General features: G+C 43.0%; 2 protein-coding genes across 5 annotated transcripts in view; one reads left to right on the plus strand and one right to left on the minus strand.

Moving 5' to 3' along the window:
* FAM228B (family with sequence similarity 228 member B) overlaps positions 1 to 4,804 on the minus strand; it is a 21,888-nt gene extending 17,084 nt beyond the window's left edge. The window contains 3 exon segments of the mRNA XM_053201396.1: positions 1,145 to 1,213; positions 3,697 to 3,827; positions 4,633 to 4,804. Coding sequence (XP_053057371.1) covers positions 1,145 to 1,213; positions 3,697 to 3,795 — 168 coding nt within the window. The 5' untranslated portion in view covers positions 3,796 to 3,827; positions 4,633 to 4,804.
* On the plus strand, positions 4,661 to 11,413 carry PFN4 (profilin family member 4). Of its 4 annotated transcripts, none has more exons than XM_053201177.1 (5): positions 4,661 to 4,757; positions 6,975 to 7,103; positions 7,467 to 7,604; positions 8,421 to 8,526; positions 11,196 to 11,413. In XM_053201177.1, the coding sequence occupies exons 2-5, from the start codon at positions 6,987 to 6,989 to the stop codon at positions 11,222 to 11,224; spliced, it is 390 nt and encodes a 129-aa protein (XP_053057152.1). In that variant the 5' UTR covers positions 4,661 to 4,757; positions 6,975 to 6,986; the 3' UTR covers positions 11,225 to 11,413. The 4 variants fall into 4 exon arrangements, with proteins under 4 accessions (XP_053057152.1, XP_053057151.1, XP_053057150.1 ...); XM_053201176.1 differs by lacking the exon at positions 4,661 to 4,757 and adding an exon at positions 4,892 to 5,293; XM_053201175.1 differs by lacking the exon at positions 4,661 to 4,757 and adding an exon at positions 4,892 to 5,218.
* The last annotated feature ends 10,549 nt before the right edge of the window (positions 11,414 to 21,962 follow it).

Consider the following 21,962-nt stretch of genomic DNA (forward strand, 5'->3'; position numbering starts at 1 on the left):
TCGTGCTCGCTTGCTCTTGCTCTCTCTCTCTCTCTCTCTCTCTCAAAATATAAGGAGTTATCTAGGAAGAGAAGGTATGAGAGAATGTGGAAGAAGAAAAATCTATTGGGAAAAAAAAAAGACAAGAGTAAACAGGCAGAAATGTAGCACAACCTGGATGAAATGGCAAGCAGCCTGTAAATAAAGAAAATGACTGATTTAGGCTATACACTAAACTTTTTTTTATCCAAAACTTATCCACCTTTCATCTAGCAAATGAAATCATGTGATTACTACAATCAATCAACCACATGAAATTCAAAATGAAAAAAAAATAAACCAAGAACCCTGAGAGCTTCTCTAACTTATACCCCTTCTTAGATTCAGGTCATAGCACACTTCAACCTTTTTTTTTTTTTAAGTAGGCTTCATGCCCAGAGCAGAGCCTAATGCAGGGCTTGAACTCATGACCCTGAGATCAAGACCTGAGCTGAGATCAAGAGTCCGATGCTTAACCAATTGAACTACCCAGGAGCTCCACACTTTAATCATTCTTAACGAATAGCTCTTTTCCTGTTACCCACTCCAGTGCTCACCACACGTGGACATTCATCTTGTCTTATAATTAAGCCCGTGCTGATACAGTTAAAGCCTTCTTCTACCTATGCATACCTGAGTAATAATTAGTCAGTGAGTCCCAATAACAGCTCTTAAAACTGGTAAGAATACACAGAAGCCCCATTAGATGAAAGAACAAGTGACTAGGGGAAAACTCTTATATAAAAGTATCTGTGAGGGGCATCTGGGTGGCTTAGTCGATTAAGAATCAGACTCTTGGTTTCAACTCAGGTCATGATCTCACAGTTCATGAGTTCAAGCCTTGCATCTTGTGCTCTAAGCACAGAGCCTGTGTGGGATCCTCTCTCTCTACCTCCCTCTGCCCCTCCCCTGCCCACACTCTCTCAAAATAAATAAATAAACTTAAAAAAAAGTACCTGTGAAAGAATCCCCACAAATAAAAAGATAGGAAGTCAATTAAAACAATCTCAGATTTCTCTTAAGGTTAATCCTAGGCACTAATGAGTGTTTTCAATTCTATTTTCCATCTAAAAGGGAAAAACAAAATTAATTTTTAATCATGACACATTCTGTAGCCAATTCTTACCTTAATTACATGATTTTCTCTATATAATATTGATTGAATAGCTGCATCAATATCTTCTTTAGCTAATACCTATAATTACAGAATGAAATTTTGAAAATCAAATCTTAAAAAAAAATCAAATTATTAATACTATCTGGACTCACAGACATCTCCCTGGAAAGTTCTCCATAAATACAATTTTTCTACCTCAAATCATATCATCCAGTACTTTTAAAGAGCATTTGAATCTTTCTGCTATTTGCTATAGCTCATCCAAGGGCAAAAAATAACTCAAATCACAGACATTTTGAATTCCAGCACGGACAAATGACTTGCCCAGAGTCACATGGTAAGCAGAACTCATCTTTTTTTTCACATTTCATAAAAGCCTTTCACCTTTATGGGTTAAAACACAATCAGGCCTCTATTTGAATTCATTCAATCATTAGTGAATTCTACTTTAATTCATTTAGTCATTATAGCTATCAAATACTAATAATAAATTTGTTTATATACAAGTCATTTTTAGATTTTAAAGCAACACAATCTTCAGGAAACAGTCCATAACATTAATTTTTTCCATTTTTATAACAAATCTTCCACAATTAATATCTGCCAGAAATACAAGAGGTTGTAATTAATGTCATTGAATTGTACACTTAAAAATGGTTAAAAATAGCGAACTTTGATACTATATTTATTTTACCACAATGGAAACATGATTAATTTTTTTTAATTGCCCAAAGTGACAGACATTTTGGGTGGGCCTTTAAAATCCATTCATAACTACACAAAAAATATTCTCAAATTAACTATCATTGGAAATAGCTGTTTTCAGTTCCACTACTCGTTTTCAAAACAGATGAGTAAAATCTGAAAATCCAAGAACCTAACTTCCCAAGGATGGTTAACACCCAAGTAAATTAAGAGTCATGGGAGTTAAACAACAACTAGAAGCCTAGAAAATCCTGCCTGCAGACAAGAATTTAATCTCAAATGTATCTAACTCCAGATTTACTTTCTTTGTTCTTTCTGCCTCACAGGATTGCTATTCCTGGCAAATCTGTTGTTCTCAAAACCAAGATGGGTACTGAATTAATATTCTAGACAAAAATAGAAAAAACAACAATCTGAAGACACTGGAGACTGACCAAAAACAGGGAGAAACAAGAATGTAGTCAATAATTAGAAAAAGAGACTAACGGCAGTGGATAAATTTTCAGTTTTTATGGACTTTTGTCTAAGAGCAGGCCTCCATCAGAGCTAAAGGAGAGGGCTCAAACTCTGAAACATGAAGTTTTACAAAATTCAAGAATTAGAAGACAGAGTTCAGGGAAACCAGAGTAGCTGGAAAGTCAAAGGAGAAATACCTGAAAGGAGAAAGTCATAGAGTGGATGCCATAAATTTTACAAATTAATTGACCAAATCTCTGGCAGATCCTTGAACTGTGTATGTACAAGGCAGACTCCTTTGGAAAACAGTTTGGCACTTTCATAAAAAGTTAAATTCATTTACCATATGACCCAGTCCTTCTACAACTAGATATGTACCCAAGAGAAATGAAAGTGTATGTCCATAAAAAGACATGTGCATGATTGTTCCTAACAGCTTTATTTGTGACAGCCAAAAAATGCAAACAACCCAAATATCCATCAGCAGGATGGATAAACTATACAGCATTTAGCAAATAAGTAAATAAAATACTGATACATGCCACAACACAGATGAATCGCAAAATAATTATGCTGAGTAAAAGCAGCCAGACAAAAAAGCATACTGTAAGATTACATCTGCATAAAATTTTTTAAGGGCAAAATTAACCCAAGTGACAGCACATCAGTGATTGCCTTGGTTGGGGATAGGCAAAGGAAGGAGGAGGAAATTTGGGGCATAACGAATACGTTCATTCTCTTAATTGTGGTGGTTTCACATGTGGCTACATGTGTCAAAAATGTTCAAACTGTACACTTCAAATATACGCAGTTTATTGTGTACCAATTATACCTTAATAAAGCTGTTTAGAAAAAAAGAAATTACAAATATACAAACATATATAATACAACATATATATATGTTTTCCAAAATACAAACATGTATAAATTTAGGTGATGCAGTTTGCAAGAGTACTTCAGGAGAGTGGCGCCTGGGTGGTTCGGTCAGTTGAGCACCAAACTCTCAATTTCCGTTCAGGTCATGATCTCACAGTTCATGAGATGGCACCCCAAGTCCAGCTCAGTGCTGGCAGGACTCAGCCTGCTTGAGAGTCTCTCTCCCCTTCTGTGTCTGCCCCTCCCCCGCTCACGTGAGCTCTCTCTCCCTCAAAAATGGATAAACTTTTTATTTTTTTAAGAGCGCTTCAGGAGAAACTTATTAACTTTGTTATACAGTAAAGGCCTATAATCAATTACCGATGATTCCGCCTTAAGAAACTAGAAAATGAAAATACAAAGTAGAATAAATGGAATAATAAAGGACAGAAATGAAACACAAAACATAGAAAAACTGTTAAGCACAAGCCAGATCTCAATGCAACTGCCCAAATATAAACTTCAAAATGCCATACTACCGTTACCTCCATAAGATGAAGTGGCTGTGGTTCCAACCATTCTTTCGAGCTCTTGGGCTTATGAAGCTTGTCAGTTAGCATATCATCACTGTCTAAATTTGTCATTGTGGTCACAAATAACGGAGCCCCTAGAAAAACTAGAAGATTCACTTATTCATTAATGAGGCTTCAGTCCTATTTTCTCTTAATTAACAAGCCTTGGCCACTACGAACAGGTGTGGAACGGATTCTGAATTAGTAGCCACCCACACAGAGGCCTTCACCATAGTTTCTGATGGTGTCTTCAGACCCAGCCTCTTCTAAGCAGGGGAGGTTCTCTCTGGACTGACCCGCGTCCCCCCTGTAATTCCAGGCTTCCCACGTCCTCCTACAGCCCGTCGGAGCCGGGGTGGCAATTACCAGCCGGGTCTCTAGGGGTCGCAATGCAGCACTTTCCTGACCGAGGGCCGCCAACCTGGAGAGTTGGAAGTTCCTGGCTACCGAAGCCCACACAAGCAAGGCTGCTTATAGAAGGGAGGGGTTTTCAGACCATCTCTGCGTGACCTCAAGCTCTAGGACGCCCAAAGCACTCCCCCCAACACATACACACACAAGGACTGTCATCTGAGGGGGAAGCTATCATTAAGGCTTGCGCCCGCTGTAGACCTACAGCACCCACGACCCCCATCCCTCCCCTCCCACGCCGTCCGCAAGATGCGTGCGTGCTCTGCCCGGCCTGGCAGGAGAGTTGCAGACCACGACAGATACCCCAGCTCCTCCCTCCCCCAAGACTGACTGGGCCCTCGGCTCCCTGCAGCACGCGGGAGCCCGGCCCGACGGCCCACGGCCCAGCAGTCGTCGGCTGCGGAGAGAGAGTGAGCCCGCCCGAGCCTGCGGCCCTCTCAGCTCGGGCCCGTCGCCTCGGAATGGCAGAACGTTCGCGTCTAGCGTCTCCCGACGCACCCCCAGCAGACCCTGTGCCGCGACAGACGACGACGAGTCAGAATTCTGCGGGGCTCAGGGCCTGGAGAGCGGCCCCGGAACTCCTGAGCCGCACCCAACTGCGCTCCTCAAGACCAGTCCCGCGGGTTTGTAACCTGGACACCTGTGGTGCCCGCACTAGTGGGCGGGTCGTGGTTAGAGAGCCAAACCGAAGCCCTTCTCGGTGACGGGCAGGCATCGCAGCCAATAGCGAGGCACATCGCCTTCCCGCCCCGCCCTCCCCCGCGACCGTTGACGGGACGGCTTTGCCTGAGTGCTTGGTTCCTTCTGCCTCCGTCAGGCTCACCGTGCTCCCCTGAGCCGTCTGGGCATCTCCCGGCCAACCGGACTAGACAGTGATCCTCCTTCCTGGCCTCCAGTCCCACTTCAGGAAACACCCCAGGGATGACCGGGAAGGGGCGCTGCCCTCAGAATTATCCCTTAGAAGGACGAGTGTTTGTGGAGGTTTCCCTTATGAAGACGGGAAATGTCGCTTTAAATGCGTTAAAGGTTTATTCAGTCCCCTGTATCAGAGCCTATAGTTGGCGCTGATGCTGGTCTGCGAGCGGTAAGAGAATGTGAGGACTCAGGATCAGCTGATCTCATTCAGCCTTGCTTAGATCATTGGCTGTGCATCCCGCAGGTGTTTTTCGCTTTGGGGTTTATTTTTATTTTTTTTATAGTTTTTTTTTTCAACATATGAAATTTATTGTCAAATTGGTTTCCATACAACACCCAGTGCTCATCCCAAAAGGTGCCCTCCTCAATACCCATCACCCACCCTCCCCTCCCTCCCACCCCCCATCAACCCTCAGTTTGTTCTCAGTTTTTAAGAGTCTCTTATGCTTTGGCTCTCTCCCACTCTAACCTCTTTTTTTTTTCTTCCCCTCCCCCATGGGTTCCTGTTAAGTTTCTCAGGATCCACATAAGAGTGAACACATATGGTATCTGTCTTTCTCTGTATGGCTTATTTCACTTAGCATCACACTCTCCAGTTCCATCCACGTTGCTACAAAGGGCCATATTTCGTTCTTTCTCATTGCCATGTAGTACTCCATCGTGTATATAAACCACAATTTCTTTATCCATTCATCAGTTGCTGGACATTTAGGCTGTTTCCATAATTTGGCTATTGTTGAGAGTGGTGCACTAAACATTGGGGTACAAGTGCCCCTATGCATCAGTACTCCTGTATCCCTTGGGTAAATTCCTAGCAGTGTTACTGCTGGGTCATAGGGTAGGTCTATTTTTAATTTTTTGAGGAACCTCCACACTGTTTTCCAGAGTGGCTGCACCAGTTTGCATTCCCACCAACAGTGCAAGAGGGTTCCCGTTTCTCCACATCCTCTCCAGCATCTATAGTCTCCTGATTTGTTCATTTTGGCCACTCTGACTGGCGTGAGGTGATATCTGAGTGTGGTTTTGATTTGTATTTCCCTGGTAAGGAGCGACGTTGAGCATCTTTTCATGTGCCTGTTGGCCATCCGGATGTCTTCTTTAGAGAAGTGTCTATGCATGTTTTCTGCCCATTTCTTCACTGGGTTATTTGTTTTTCGGGTGTGGAGTTTGGTGAGCTCTTTATAGATTTTGGATACTAGCCCTTTGTCCGATATGTCATTTGCAAATATCTTTTCCCATTCCGTTGGTTGCCTTTTAGTTTTGTTGGTTGTTTCCTTTGCTGTGCAGAAGCTTTTTTATCTTCATAAGGTCCCAGTAATTCATTTTCGCTTTTAATTCCCTTGCCTTTGGCGATGTGTCGAGTAAGAGATTGCTACGGCTGAGGTCAGAGAGGTCTTTTCCTGCTTTCTCCTCTAGGGTTTTGATGGTTTCCTGTCTCACATTCAGGTCCTTTATCCATTTTGAGTTTATTTTTGTGAATGGTGTGAGAAAGTGGTCTAGTTTCAACCTTCTGCATGTTGCTGTCCAGTTCTCCCAGCACCATTTGTTAAAGAGACTGTCTTTTTTCCATTGGATGTTCTTTCCTGCTTTGTCAAAGATGAGTTGGCCATACGTTTGTGGGTCTAGTTCTGGGGTTTCTATTCTATTCCATTGGTCTATGTGTCTGTTTTTGTGCCACGCTTTGGGGTTTATAATCTCAGGTGATTCCGATGTGAACCACTGACATGACTAGAAAATTATGAGCAGTGATTTTCTAAGCTCACTTAATAACCTGCTTTGTGAAATGTGATTTTCTATTATTCTATTTTCCTCTTTGGATATTAGGTAACGGACCACAGTTTTCACGCTGAGACCTGTCCAAAGGGTCTTAGGGAGGTTTGTATTCTCATAGGGTGAATCGTACCAACTGCGGTTCCCTTTTTCAGGGCTGAGGGAGCATGAGCCATTTGCAGAACTTACTGTTAGATACCCTCCTGGGAACAAAGCATGTGGACAGTGCAGCCCTCATCAAACTCCAGGAGCGAAGCTTGAGTGTAGCATCACCAGGATTTAGTGTAAGAAAAAGCCAGTTTGGGCATAAGCATTACAAACTCTTTCTGTAAAGAGCCATAGTAAACATTTTCGGTTTCTGGGCTATATGGCCCATGTCACAAGTACACTACTATGCAGTTTTAATGGGGAAACAAGCAAGGACAGTACATTAAAAAATGGGTGTGACTGTGTTCCAATGAATCTTTATGAACACTGACATTTGAATTTCATGTAATTTTTACATATCACAAAATATACTATTTGTTTTTTCCAATGACTTAATAATAGAAAAAAACATTCTTAGCTTCCAGGCCTACAAAAACAGGTAGTGGGCCAAATTTGGCCAGCCTGCCATAGTTTGCCCACTCCTAGTCTAACTTCTGCAGGTAATGCCCAGTGATGTCCGAACTCTTGTGAATGGATTCGCCAAGAACCCTTTGCAAACCAGAAGAGAAGGACTGTATTTCAAGGAAAAGGACTACAAATGTGTCCGGGCAGATGACTATTCTCTTTATGCTAAGAATGTGAGTGTTCAAGATTTGAAGACGGCTAGGTAAAAAACCTTAAGAATTTGACTCCAATTTGCTCTGTCCCTAATGATCCCATTTATAAAACAAACTGAGCCCATTACTGCAGTGGCAATGTCTGAGACAGCAGTCTAATGCCAGAAAGGCATAAGTAAAAGAAAGTATGAACAGAGAGCCTAGCTGAGAAATACTCATTCCAGAATCTGTCAACTGAACCTTGCCTAAAGTATCTCCTTTCACTACTCCATACTCTACATCCTCTTTCTTAAAAAAGGAAAAGAAAAAAGAAAAAGTCAGCATTCATGTGCTTAAAACCTCTCTTGGCTCTCTGTTGCCTGTAAGGAAACAAGGAGATGAAATTCACATTTATTGGATGCCCTATATTATGGCATAAGCATACTTCATCCGTATTATAAAGTAAGTAGCCTCATTTTTCAGGTGACGAAACTGAGATTTAACGAGGTTAAATAATTCTTCCTTAGTCATGCAGCAGAAAATGGAGGTGCCGGGATTCAAGCCCAAAGCTGTCCAATTCCAAAATGTATAACCTTTTCATTATATCATTTGTTCTCATTGAGATAGGGGTAGATTACAATCAGCTGGGGAACTTTCTCAAAACACACATACTGTTATTACAAGTCTGAAATTTTTTGAGAAAAGACAACTAAATTAGTGGAAAAGAGTGAAGAGTCCAAAAACAGATATTTATCAGCGTTAAGGAAGTAAAGAAATGGCAAGAAATGTGGCTGAAGTGCAACTGCTAGTCCTGTGACAAGAACCAAAAGAAGGGCATTCTGTTTTACTCTTATCCAGGAAAACACTGGTGTGGTTGTTGTGAAGACCCATCTGTATCTTCTGGTGGCAACTTACACTGAAGGCATGTATCCTAGTGTTTGTGTGGAAGCCACAGAGAAACTGGGTAAGTTTGTCTCCCTATGCCTGTCTTCGTTCCCTATGGTAGTGAGGCCTTCTGACTGCCAGTAACTGAGAACCAATTCACACCACCAAGGGCAGAAAGGAGGAATTTATTGGAAGAGTACTGGAGCTAGTGCAGCTGAACCACAGGGAAAATGGACTCCAGGGACAGAAATACCGCTAGAATGCTTCTCTAGTCTCTTTTTTTCTCTTTCTTTCTTTCTTTTTTTTAGATAGAGAGCATGAAAGTGAGTACAAGCAGGGGAGGGGGTAGAGGAAAAAAAGGGGGAGAGAGAGAAGGAGAATCTTACGTAGGCTCCAAGCTCAGTGCGGAGCCCAATGTGGGGCTCAATCCCACGGCCCTGGGATCATGACCAAGCCAAAATCAAGAGTCAGATGCTCAACAGACTGAGCCACCTAGGCACCCCTCTAGTCTGTTTCTAAGGGCATCAGCTTTGTTCTGTCCTATTGCAAAGCCTTTCCTGGCTGGTATCATGGCCAAGGCTCACATACTGCCTCTTAATTTCTTTTAGGATACTGATTTGACAAGTCTTGGGTCATATGGTTTACCTGTATATCAGTCAGCTTTTGGGGGTTAGGGGTGAGGAAGGCAGCAGGGTAAAAAACAAAACGAAACAAAACAAAACAGAAATGTTAACTGCTGGGGGCCACCCTATGTAAAGGAGCCTTTTACAGAAAAATTACTGAGCCAGGCAGCTACCTTATTGATGTCTACTGCATTCCTCTTCTGTGTCTTTATGTTTTTGAATGAAGATCTAATATAGGACTAACTGGGAAATTATACCTATGAGAGTTGAGCTTAATGAATGATAAATTATATTTGTGTTCAGATTTTTAAATGTAAACCTAAATTCCTAAAAAAAATTGGGGAGGGGGTTACTTGAACACTCCTTTAAGATAGTAGAATCCTCTACTTCTGCTAGTGAGGAAAGCAGCCATTCTTTCATTCTTTCAACACATATTCAGTGATGATCTACCATGTGTGTTCTTCTATCCAAATAAACAAGGATATCAAAGCTGCAAGCAGACATAGTCTCTACCTCCCAGGCCTCTATACATGCTGTCTAAAAATAAGTGTCCCTTTCTGCCCTGCCCCTTCACATTCAGTTGTCAAATTCCTAATCATCAATGGAGACACAAGTCAGTTCTTGGGCTATGCACTATGCATATTCCCGCTATGCTATGCATTTTATGCATACCTTTACTATCATTGCCATTAGAGCTCTTTGTTTACCTAGATTGTGAGCCCCTAGAAGATAAGAATTGTGTCTTAATCTCCTATCTCCAGTACCTAAAACAGCCTCTAGTGTTGAGTAGGTAATTAATACATGTTTGATGAACAAATAAATGAATAGCCTCTGCCTAGCAGAATCAGGGAAGGCTGCAGAGAAATGAATCTTAAAAAACTGAGAAATTAAGTACCATCACAGAAACACACACACACACACACACACACACACAAATGTATGTATGCACAGAACTTCCCAGTTGTTATAAATAGTTTCCTGTCATGGAGTGTCATAAACCATGCTACACAGCTGGCAATGAGGTATTCTAAGAGTAAATAGGACTGAACCTGAAGAAGACACAGAAGGAGTGACCTCCAACATGGGAGGAACAGGCAATTACAACCACCAAGGTCCTTTTCTGGGCAGGTGTCAAAATTTGAGGGAAGTTCAGTTTCAGTAGACTAGGGCTGGGGCAGGAAGACAGAACAGAGACATGTAGATTTGGGTTAATTATATAATTAAAGGTATCCAGAAGATGAGGCTAGGGAAAGGGGGAATTAGGCTGTCAAGAGGCCAGATTCTATCCTATCAACTGGGGCCCAGGGCTAATTCCCCAGGTCTCCCGTGGAGACCAGGGAAGTTGCCTCAGCCCTGTAAAGTAGATTCTGTGGCTGGCAGTAAAAGTTGAGGTTCTTGTTTACAACCACAAAATACTCCAAAGAATCTATACTAGTTAGAAGGAGATAGCTGACATCATGCTACTAAAATCCTACTGCTCAAGGCATTTGGGTAGCTCAGTCAGTTAAGCGACTGACTTTGGCTCACGTCATATCTCACAGTTCATGAGTTTGAGCCCTGCATCGGGCTCTGTGCTGATAGCTCAGAACCTGGAGCCTGCTTCAGATCCTGTGTCTGCCTCTCTTTCTCTGCTCCTCCCCTCCTTGCTCTCTCTCTCTCTCTCTTTCTCTCTCTCTCTCTCAAAAAATAAATAAATAAAAATCCTCCTGCTCTAGGAAGGGATGGGCTATCTTGGAAGTGGTTGGATTCTCATGAAGGATGATTGAGGCCTGACATCTACTCAGGAGCCAGTTACTTATCTCATTACTTCTGTTTCCTTCCCTTGTTTTTCTTTTAATTATATTTTTCACTATCAAAAAATTATATCAAAATTATACATGATAATTACAGAAAATTTGGGAAATAAAGAATTATAACTATTTTTAAATGTTTTATTATGAAAGATTCTAGGAAACATATATATCTTTGACAGCAGCGATGGGTTAACTATCCAGTCATCCTTGTATGTCCAGCATCTGGCACATGGTAGTCACTCCCAATGTCTGTGGAATAAATAAATTAATGAATCATATTGTGGTGATAATTTGCTGCTCACAAGTAATAACCATGTTCTGGTTTCTTTCAGGAGAATATCTAAGAAGAAAAGGAAATTAAGTCATCAAAAGACCATGAAAAACAGCTTTTGTTATTATAGGAAATCAATTCTAAAGAAAAAGTAATGCCTTATTTTGTGATTGAAAAACACTAGGAAGAAGGTACCAAAAAGGAAGAATGAGTTAAGGGAGCGATGTTTCTTATTTCAAGAGATCCTCTTCTTTAATTAGAATTCTTTGATAAGCTTTACCTGTTTGTTTGATTTTTTTAAGCGTTGGTCATTGGTATGAATGTGAGGACATTGATAGCTGCACGGGCATATCTGTTGAGAGACTCCTCCTGAGTCTCTTGGACTCCCACATCCTGCTGAGTATGTCAAGAGTGCAAGGCCCTAACCACTCTTCACCCAGGGCATTTCTCAGGGTTATGTTCCAGGAAGCAACCCCGAAAAATGAAGTAATGTCTCCCTTCAGAGCAAAGAGCGAGCTTTCTTACTGCTTGCTATAAAAAAAGGTAAGTTCCCTGAACTCAGTGTTGTTGCCCTATAATGCTGCTCACCACATGTGTGACAGCCATCTGGTCCACATCACCCCTGTAGGATTTGGGGAGAAGGACAACACAAAGGCCACCCTTTGGGCCGTAGTCAAAGTATTTGATGGGCATTCCATACTCCCCACCATCTGCAGGCATCTGATTTTGTTGAACATTGGAAATGGCCTTTCAAAAATCAACTCAAGGGCGCATGGGTGGCTCAGTTGGTTAAGCGTCTAACTTTGGCTCAGGTCATGATCCCATGGTTCTTGGGTTCGAGCCCCACGTGGGGCTCTGTGCTGACAGCTTGGAGCCTGGAGACTGCTTTAGATTCTGTGTCTCCCTCTCTCTCTGACCGTCCCCTGCTCACACTCTGTCCTCTCTCTCAAAAATAAATTAACACTTAAAAAAATCAACCAAAAAAAAATTTTTTTAATCAACTCAAAAAGATTTTTGACTCTGTCTCCCATCCTTTCTCCTAGTCCACACAACTTAGTATGGGCAATGAATGCAGTCATCTCCAGAAAGGGTTCATCTGCTGTTTACCTCCAGGGTGATGATCAGGACAATAAGGGTGGGGAGTTATACAACCTATTTTGAAAATTTAGTATTCCATCCTGTCCATGATGCATCTTTCTTTCCCCTAACAGCAACTGCAGGCCAACCTGGTTGGCACACCCTTCAGGTGTCCCTGGGGAGGGAACATCTTACACCACTGGCATCAGGTCTTAGACGTTTTGCAGTTCTTGACATTATCAAGCAGCAAGGTACAGTTTTCTGAATTCTGAAAACATGCTATCTGGGGCTTTCCATGTAGATCTACCTACAGATTTTGGAGTCAGCCTCATGCCAATGATTTCTCCTTGTAAATCAGCACATTGACTTCTGGATTTTATAACTCAGTCATGTGCATTATACACCCACTCTCCACATGCTGTCAAGCTGGGGTTTTGAGCCTGCGAGGCAGAAGTTCTGGCCCTGGCCCGTGGTAATCTCTAAAGTGCTAGAGGCCATCATGAAGCCTCTTGCCTGCTCACCAGCTGGTCAGCCAGCCTTTCCTAGACACATACTCACTGCACTGCTAGGTGCCTGGGGGGCCCTTTTTGTAAACCACCTCAAGGCAAATGCCTCACTACCTACAGCCATCATATATAGACCTGCCCAGTTACTTCTACAATTCTTATTATAAAGTTCCAGCTGTGTCCAGCTATTCAGAGAGACCCACCAAAGTGACCCTTTGGTGTAGCCACACAGTACCTGCAGAGGTGTCCTGGCCAGATGATCTTCTGGTCCAGGGGTCTCCAAACTAAAGAGATTTGTGTCCTGGTGGTCCACAAAGACTTTAGAAGGGGCACACAGGCGTGAATGGATTTAAGTGATTAATTTTTTACCAGATCCTCAACTTCCATACGTACTTGCCTAAAACCGCTGTGGTTGAGGAGTCATGTCAGCTCTAGCTTCCCACCTCCCCTCCCCAAGCACCCTTCCCCCAGTACACAAAAGGAAGGTATGCTCTCATTCAGCCCCAGTCTTGCCATGATGCTTGGCTTGGTGTACAAAAACTGCAGTGTGCCAGAGGAAAGGAAAACTCTCAATATTTTTTAACATTTTTAAATCCATCCTCTACTGTCAAAAAATATATGTGGAGAGATCCATGAGAATAAAGTAAAAAGCATTAGTGAGAAATAGTGAAAATCTTTGTGTCATAATAGTTCTATGAGAGGAAGGCTTTATGTCTTACCTATATTTCTTTTTTTAATGTTTATTTATTTTGAGAGAGGGAGGAGGGGAGAGGCAGAGAGAGATTGGGAGAGAGAGAATCCTAAGAGGGAATGAGATCAAGATCTGAGCCGAAATCAAGAGTCGGACACTTAACCAACTGAACCATCCAGGCACCCCTATATTTCTTAAAATTCAGAATTAAGATGATTGTTGGAGCACCCGAGTGGCTCTGTTGGTTAAACGTCTGACTTCAGCTCAGGTCATGATCTCCCGGTTTGTGAGTTCGAGCCCCACGTCAGGCTCTGTGCTGACAGCTCAGAGCCTGGAGCCTGCTTCTGACTCTGTGTCTCCTCCTCTCTCTGCCCCTCCCATGCTCATGCTCTGTCTCTCTCTGTCTCTCAATGATAAATAAACGTTAAAAAAAATTTTTTTAATATGAATAGTACATGTATTTAACATAACTATTTGAATTGAAAAATGAGAAACCTCTAATAGAAAGTAATTTTATCTGGCTGATTATTTAACAATGAGGATTGGCTTTGCCAATAAGAATGTCACAGATGTTTTTCATAATTAAGTCTGCAGCTTCAATGTATGAATACATTTTAATGAAAATGTACTTGAAGTATGTGATAAGGTAGAAGGATTTTTTTTAATGAGATTTATTTATTTATTTATTTATTTATTTATTTTTGTTTACTTTTGAGACAGAGAGACAGAGAATGAGTGGGGGAGGGGCAGAGAGAGAGGGAGACACAGAATCCGAAGCAGGCTCCAGACTCTGAGCTGTCAGCACGGAGCCCAACCTGGGGTTCGAACTCACGAACCGCGAGATCGTGACCTGAGCCGAAGTCGGACACTTAACCAACTGAACCACCAGGCGCCCCTAGAAGGATTTGATTTTTAAAAACTGTCATAGCAAAAGTGTATTGAGGGGCGCCTGGGTGGCTCAGTCGGTTGAGCGTCGGTCTTTAGCTCAGGTCACGATCTCACGGTTTGTGAGTTCGAGCCCCGCGTCGGCCTCTGTGCTGACAGCTCGGAGCCTGGAACCTGCTTCGGATTCTGTGTCTCCCTCTCTCTCTGCCCCTCCCCTGCTCATGCTCTGTGTCTCTCTATCAAAAATAAATAAAATGTGGGGCGCCTGGGTGGCTCAGTCGGTTGGGCGGCCGACTTCGGCTCAGGTCATGATGTCGCGGTCCGTGAGTTCGAGCCCTGCATCGGGCTCTGTGCTGACAGCTCAGAGCCTGGAGCCTGTTTCGGATTCTGTGTGTCTCTCTCTCTGACCCTCCCCTGTTCATGCTCTGTCTCTCTCTGTCTCAAAAATAAATAAACGTTAAAAAAAAATTAAAAAATAAATAAAAAAATAAAAAAACAAAAAAACAAAAATAAATAAAATGTAAAAAAAAATTTTAATCTGAAAATTATTTTTTAAAAAGTGTATTGAAATTAACATTTTTACTTTCCAAATCCTTTGTGAGTATATCAATTTTTTTAAAAATTTTTTTTAATGTTTTTTTTTTTGGATTTTTTTTTTCAACATTTATTTATTTTTGGGACAGAGAGAGACAGAGCATGAACGGGGGAGGGGCAGAGAGAGAGGGAGACACAGAATCAGAAACAGGCTCCAGGCTCTGAGCCATCAGCCCAGAGCCTGACGCGGGGCTCGAACTCACGGACCGCGAGATCGTGACCTGGCTGAAGTCGGACGCTTAACCGACTGCGCCACCGAGGCGCCCCTGTTTATTTATTTTTGAGACAGAGAGAGACAGGGAATGAACGGGGGAGGGGTAGAGAGAGAGAGGGAAACACAGAATCGGAAGCAGGCTCCAGGCTCTGAGCCATCAGCCCAGAGTCCGACGCGGGGCTCGAACTCACGGACCGCAAGATCGTGACCTGAGCTGAAGTCGGACACTTAACCGACTGAGCCACGCAGGCGCCCCTGTAAGTATATTAATTTAAACAAGGGGCCTTAGGGCGCCTGGGTGGCTCAGTCAGTCACAGCTCAGGTCATGATCTCCCAGTTCAAGGGTTCAGGAATTCGAGGTCATGGAGCCTGCTTGGGATTCTCTTTCTCTTCCTCTCTTTCTGTCCCTCCCCCACTTGCCTTTTCTCTCTCTCTCAAAATAAATAAACTTAAAAAAAAGTGCCTCTAAGTGAAAAAATAGTAGATATAATTAATAATCATGTGATAAATCTTCACAAAGCTTTGTTTGTATAATTCCAGAAGCTAAGATCCTGAACAACACTTACGGGTGGGTAACAAATCCTTTACAGGTTGATGGTTTCCCAGTCTTTGCTTTCAACAAAATTGAAAAAAGACCTAATTAAGTTGCCAGCTAATCTTTGAAAATAATTTTTGATGATAGATCATTATATAGTTTTTAATCATATAACTCAGAGGTATTCAGAGAATTGGCTGACATTTCTATAATGAAATTTCTCTTTCCCATCTAATTTATGCAAATTAGATTCCTCAGAGCTTGTCTATAAAAATGAAAAATAGGAAGAGAATTTATGTTGATCCCAGTCTCATTCCAGCAATGAGTAATATTCATCCACAGACATAGTAATTACTTGGAAAAATTCAACCCCACCAGTGGTCATTAAGAGATGTCTTTCCAATAAAATTCTACTTTTCATGTTCAATAATTATTAATATTTGAAATAATACTTATAATAATATAAAAACTCAAATAATGTTTTGATCAATTGTGAACTAATAATATTGTAATAATAATAAATTCCAGAAGAAATGTAACACTCACAGCCCTATGGTCACAGGAAATAACTTTTTAAATTAATGTCAGTTTTTGTACACATTTTCTTGCAGATAACAATGATCAATAAAGCATGAAATGCAGCAGTATATAATTCTATGAGAAAAGTAGAATGGAATATGAGTACAAGAAGAAAATTACATTTTAAAGCTTCTAACTGTTAAAGAACTGTTTGGGGCATTTTTAGTGGATGATCGTAGATGTCAAATTGCTCTGAAATCTGGATTCTACTTGATGCATTTAAAAGCCTTATATGAGTAGAGCACCTGGGGGGGCTCAGTTGGTTAAGCCTCCAACTCTTGGTTTCAGCTCAGGTCACGATCTCACAGTTCATGAGTTTGAGCTCTGCATCAGACTCTGTGCTGACAGAATGGAGCCTGCTTGGGATTCTCTCTCCCCCTCTCTCTCTCCCCCTCCCCTGCTTGCATGCTCTTGCTCTCAAAATAAATAAATAAACCTTTAAAAATAAGTAAATAAATAAAAGCCTGATATGAGTTTTAAAATGTTAGTATTTATGACCAGAAATCATATCTTTTACACTATTTACATTTAAGATTAAATATTTTAGATATTGCGGTGCCTGGGTGGCTCAGTTAATTTTGTCTCAGGTCATGATCTCATGGTAGTGAGATCAAGCTCTGGGTTAGGTTCTTCACTGGGTCCTGGGCATGGAGCCTGCTGAAGATTCTCTCCCTCCCTCTTTCTCTGCCCCTCCCCCACTCATTCTCTCCCTCCCTCTCTCTCTCTTTTTCTCAAAAAAAAAAAAAAAAAGGAAAAAATATTTTAGGTATCAACTTTAAAATGTGAGCGGGGACAGACATAGTTTTTCAAAAAGTTTTGTCTATTCAAGACAAAATGTGAAGACCACTGCCCAGAGTAAGAAGTGCCTTGGGCATTGAGTCACATGGATGGGTGCCCAGGAAGATGGCAGGGGCAGGTAGCCAAAAAGCAGACCCCAGAAGATGGAGGCAGAGGACTCCACCAGGCTGACTCCAAGTCTTCTCTCTCCCAGAGCCTTCCTAAGTCCCTGCTCGTAGGATTTGCTCCATCAAGCTCAGTGTGGAGTACGCACAGAGGGAGGGGAGAAAGAGCCCACAGAAAGGCCTGCAGGCACAAAAGCTGCATGAACAACCTAGACAAGAGCTGGCCCAGCTCCTCCAGGGAAGAGGGTCTGCTCCAGAACCATGAGTCACCACTGAGCTTGGTCACCAGAGAAGCTATTGCCTCAAGGTGACTCAGCAGCACTGTGCAAAAACCCTTTGAAGGGGCCGGGAGCCTGCTGGACATCTGGATGAGATTCTTCCAGGCCCCCAACCCCATTTAACTTCTTCAGCAGCAGCAGCAGCAGCAGCAGCAGCAGCAGAAGCAACTGCACCTCAGACCACTTCCTCCACCCCATTCCTAATGCAGAAGATCTTGTTTGTTCTGCTAAAAAGAAACCTTTGGGGGAGACTCTTTAGAGGCCAGCGATATGGGGGATTGTGAAATACTGCCACTGCAAAAATTCCACCCAATCCCTACATGTAGCTCTTCACAGAAAGGGAACTAGAGCAGGAAAAGTTGCTTTAAGAAAAGCAGCTTGTTCTGTGGGGTGGCCATCTTCCTCCAGCAACAACTGGCAAGACTGGCACTGGACCCCTGACCTGTCTCATCAGACCCACTTACTCACCCATGTGCCCCTCTTTCTGCAAGACAAAGCCAGTATTCCAGCCCTCAGTAGCCAGCAGCATTTTGGGACTCTAGACATCTAGACATGGACAGAGCTGGAGCCCACGCTGTCAGCAGCAGTGGGAGATCAGACACCCAGCCATGGTTTTGCTGCCTGGCAGGAGTCAAGCTCAGTATGTCACCATCCCCGAAGGGCTCCTCATGCTCATGCCCATGCCCATCCTGGAGGACTGACCCTGCCCTAGGCGGCAGCTATCCCGAAGGCCTGGCTCACTGTTTTCTGGCCGCTACACTGCATGCGTGAGGAAGACCCTCAACCCCCAGAGACCACTCCCACTAGCCCTGCCCTGTCACTCAAAGCTAACTGCTGACACCAACTCAGGCCTCTGACTGCCCTAACCTTCATCTCTAAGCCCCTCACCGATGCTCTGACACACTCTAACCTTTAATCCCAGTGTTGATGGGACCTGTCCCCCATGGAGACAACTGTGGACAATTTTTATGACCAATGTGAGGCAGAACCAAGCTTCTCAGAGCAGTTCCAGCTGCTTGTCCTCATCCCGAGAGGAAACTGTCCTTCGGTCCTTCTGCTGGGTCCCTCACAGGCAGTGGAGGAGACTTTCCTGTTCCATTCATCTGCTACAAAGAGGGAACAGAGCGGCCCAGCCATCTGTCCTGGGGGCTGTCTGTCCCAGAAGCTCCCTAGACTCTTAGCTCCCCACCCCCTGCTTTTTTTATTTTCTTCAGTGTATCTATTTATTTATTTGTTGAAAGAGAGAGAGAGAGAGAGAGAGAAAGAGAGAGAGAGATTCCCAAACAGGCTCCACCTTGTCAGTACAGAGCCCAATGCAGGGCTCAAACTCACGAGAAATGGCAAGATCTTGACCTGAGCTGAAACCAAGAGTCGGATGCTTAACTGACTGAACTAGCCGTGCACCCCAGGAGGCCCCTTTAGAACAATTCTGACCCTCAACCCTCTCCTTGCCTGCTGGATTGATTTTGTACAAACCCGGTGCTGATCAAGGCTCCCTGAGCCCCAGAACTCTGGATGGCTCCTCACACTCAGTGCCTTCTGTGACCCAGGGCCCACCTGACCCTTGGCTTGTCTCTCATCACACCCTCAATACACTAGATGGTTTATCTTTCCAAAGCCAACCCTATAACTTCCCTCCCCTGTGCTGTTGCTGGCTCAGCATATTCTAACCTGGGTTGCTGCCACAGGAGGCGTACAAGAGGGGCTGAGAGGGCTCATCCCTTCTGGCACTGGGGATTTGGGCACAGCTGCCGTTCAGTTGGCCAGACTATTCAGAGCCATCTCCCTGGCGACCACAAGCCCCAAGGAGAAAATTGAGATGGCCTAGACGCTGGGTGCCACAATGGGGTTTGGTTATAAGGAGGACTTCTCTGCAAAGAGGCTGAAGGCCATGCAGAGTACAGATGTGCATGTTTCTGCAGTGGCTTGTGCATTTGGAGGAAAGGCCAAACTGATCCTTACTCCCCAGCTCAAGGGAGCTGTCTTTTGTCCTACCTACTCTTCTTCCATAATCTTTTCCTCCTCTTTTCTCTCTTGTATTAGTTACCTATTGTTGCATAACAAATTGCCCCCAAACTTAGTGGCTTAAAACAGCAAACATATATTATCTCACAGTTTCTATGGGTCAGGAACCTGGGAACAATTTAGCTGAGTCCTCCAGCTCAGGGTCTGGTGTGGTTACAGGGAGATATGGTTCATTGAGACTATGAGTGTAGCATTCCAACTCAATTTTTAAAATTTTAAATGTTTCATTTCTTTCACATAGCTCAACATATAAAGTGCTTATTCTTTTTTTTTTTTTTAACGTTTATTTATTTTTGAGACAGAGACAGAGTATGAACGGGGGAGGGTCAGAGAGAGGGAGACACAGAATCTGAAACAGGCTCCAGGCTCTGAGCTGTAAGCACAGAGCCCGACACGGGGCTCGAACTCACAGACCGCGAGATCATGACCCGAGCCGAAGTTGGCCGCCTAACCGACTGAGCCACCCAGGCGCCCCATAAAGTGCTTATTCTTTTTGTATTTTGTATTTTGTTCCCTACCTCCCATGAGGTAGGCACTGTCTCCCAAAATAAGATATATACAAATAACTCCATATAAAAAGATTCTGTATCTTTTTTCATGCTCACATGACCATATAAGTATGTGTATAGCCATGTATATGCATATATGGACATTTGCCGTTGTTTTACCAAAATGTTACTCTCATTAAATGAATGTTTCACAGAAATCCCTCTATGTCAACTGCTATAGCTCTAAGGCATTTTTCAAATGGATGTATGGGTTCATCATTTATCCAGCCATTCCCTGAGTAATGGGATTTATTTTGTTTCTACATTTTTTCTCTATGATCAATGCTGCAAGAAACATTTCTCTACATATGTCCTTATATACTGGCATTTATTTCTATAGAACAAACACTTCAGAAACATGTACTATACTGTCATTGTTATCATTATCATAGTATTGTCTGACATCTGGTAATATACTTACTACTGTTTTTCATATATTTCTTGGCCATTTGATATAGATGGCAAGAAGAGGGACAGTAGCTGATGGGCATTAAATTTTTTTTCTATTTTATTTTATATTTTATTTATCTTATCTTATATTATCTTTTGAGAGAGAGCATGAGCAGGGGAGGAGCAGAGAGAGGGAGACAGAGGATCCGAAGCAGGCTCCACCCTGTCAGCGGAGAGCCAGACATAGGGCTCAAATTCACAGACCCTGAGATCATGACCTGAGCCAAAGTCGGATGCCCAACTGACAGAGCCACCCAGGCACCCCTGATGGGCATTTTTGTAAAACAGAAAGCTTTATGAAAAAACATAATTTGGGGGTGCCTGGGCGGCTCAGTCAGTTAAGCATCAGACTCTTCATCTTAGCTCAGGTCAGATTCAAGCCCCGTGTTGGGCTCCACACTGGGCATGGAGCCTACAAAAACATTTTTTTTTCTAATAACCTTCTTGCAAGAGGTGTGCTCAGCAGAGGGATGTAAATAAAGAGATAAGATTTTGCAACTGGCAGGAGAGACATATACAAGACAGCTTGCTGTAGTTAGAGCCTTGGACCAGGACCCAGAAGATATGAATTTGATTTTTGGCTCTGACACTCACTAGCTATGTGCTCCTTGAAATCAAATTAGTCTTTCTATATCTGAGTTCCTTTCTAGTAAAGTGTTATGAAGATCCAATGAGGATGCATGTGAAGAGGTTGTAAATTATAAGGCACCACAAGATGTTACCTAACTTGTTTTTGTACAAGCACACACATGTGTGTATTCTTCTAAATCAGCACTTAACTGGGGGGGGGGGGGGGAAGAGGAGCAATTTTGACAGCACCCCCCCCCCCAGAAGATGTCTGGAAGCATTTTTTTATTGTCATGATTGGATAGTGGGTGAAGACCAGGATGCTGTTAAACATTGCACAATGCACAGGGCATTCTTTCAAAAATAAATAATTATCTAGTCCAGGGGCGCCTGGGTGGCTCAGTAGGTTAAGTGTTCGACTTTGGTTCAGGTCATGATCTCAGGGTTCCTGAGTTCCAGCCCTGCATAGGGTTCTGTGCTTACAGCTCCCAACCTGGAGCCTGCTTCAAATTCTGTGTCTCCCTCTCTCTCTCTGCCCCTCCCCCACTCACACTGTCTCCCTCGCTCAAAAATAAACATTAAAAATTAAAAAAAAAAATGTATCTAGTCCAAAATGTCAACAGTGCCAAATCTGAGAAACCTGATGTAGCCTATTTATACAACTTTAACCAGTCAAAACTGCCTCCCCGGGCAGCATCTTCCAGGCGCTGCTCCCTCATCCCCAGGAGGAAGAGCAGAAGTGGTAAGGATCCCAGGACGGCTTTTACCTTCCCCTTTCTCCAATCCTCCTCAATTCTGTCAGCTGCACCCATCTTGCCCAACCATACTCAAGATGCTGGCCCTACAGCGTCAGTGAGTTAAAATCCTGGCCTGGGTGGAAAATGGACCGATCGCCGGCCAAGAGACTAGTTCTCTAGAGAGAAGGAAGTTTTCTCTTCTGGAAGTGAGACTATAACAGGATTTCCGGCCAACCGAAG

This window comes from Acinonyx jubatus, chromosome A3, assembly GCF_027475565.1.
Source record: "Acinonyx jubatus isolate Ajub_Pintada_27869175 chromosome A3, VMU_Ajub_asm_v1.0, whole genome shotgun sequence".
In the NCBI taxonomy this organism is placed as follows: domain Eukaryota; kingdom Metazoa; phylum Chordata; class Mammalia; order Carnivora; family Felidae; genus Acinonyx; species Acinonyx jubatus.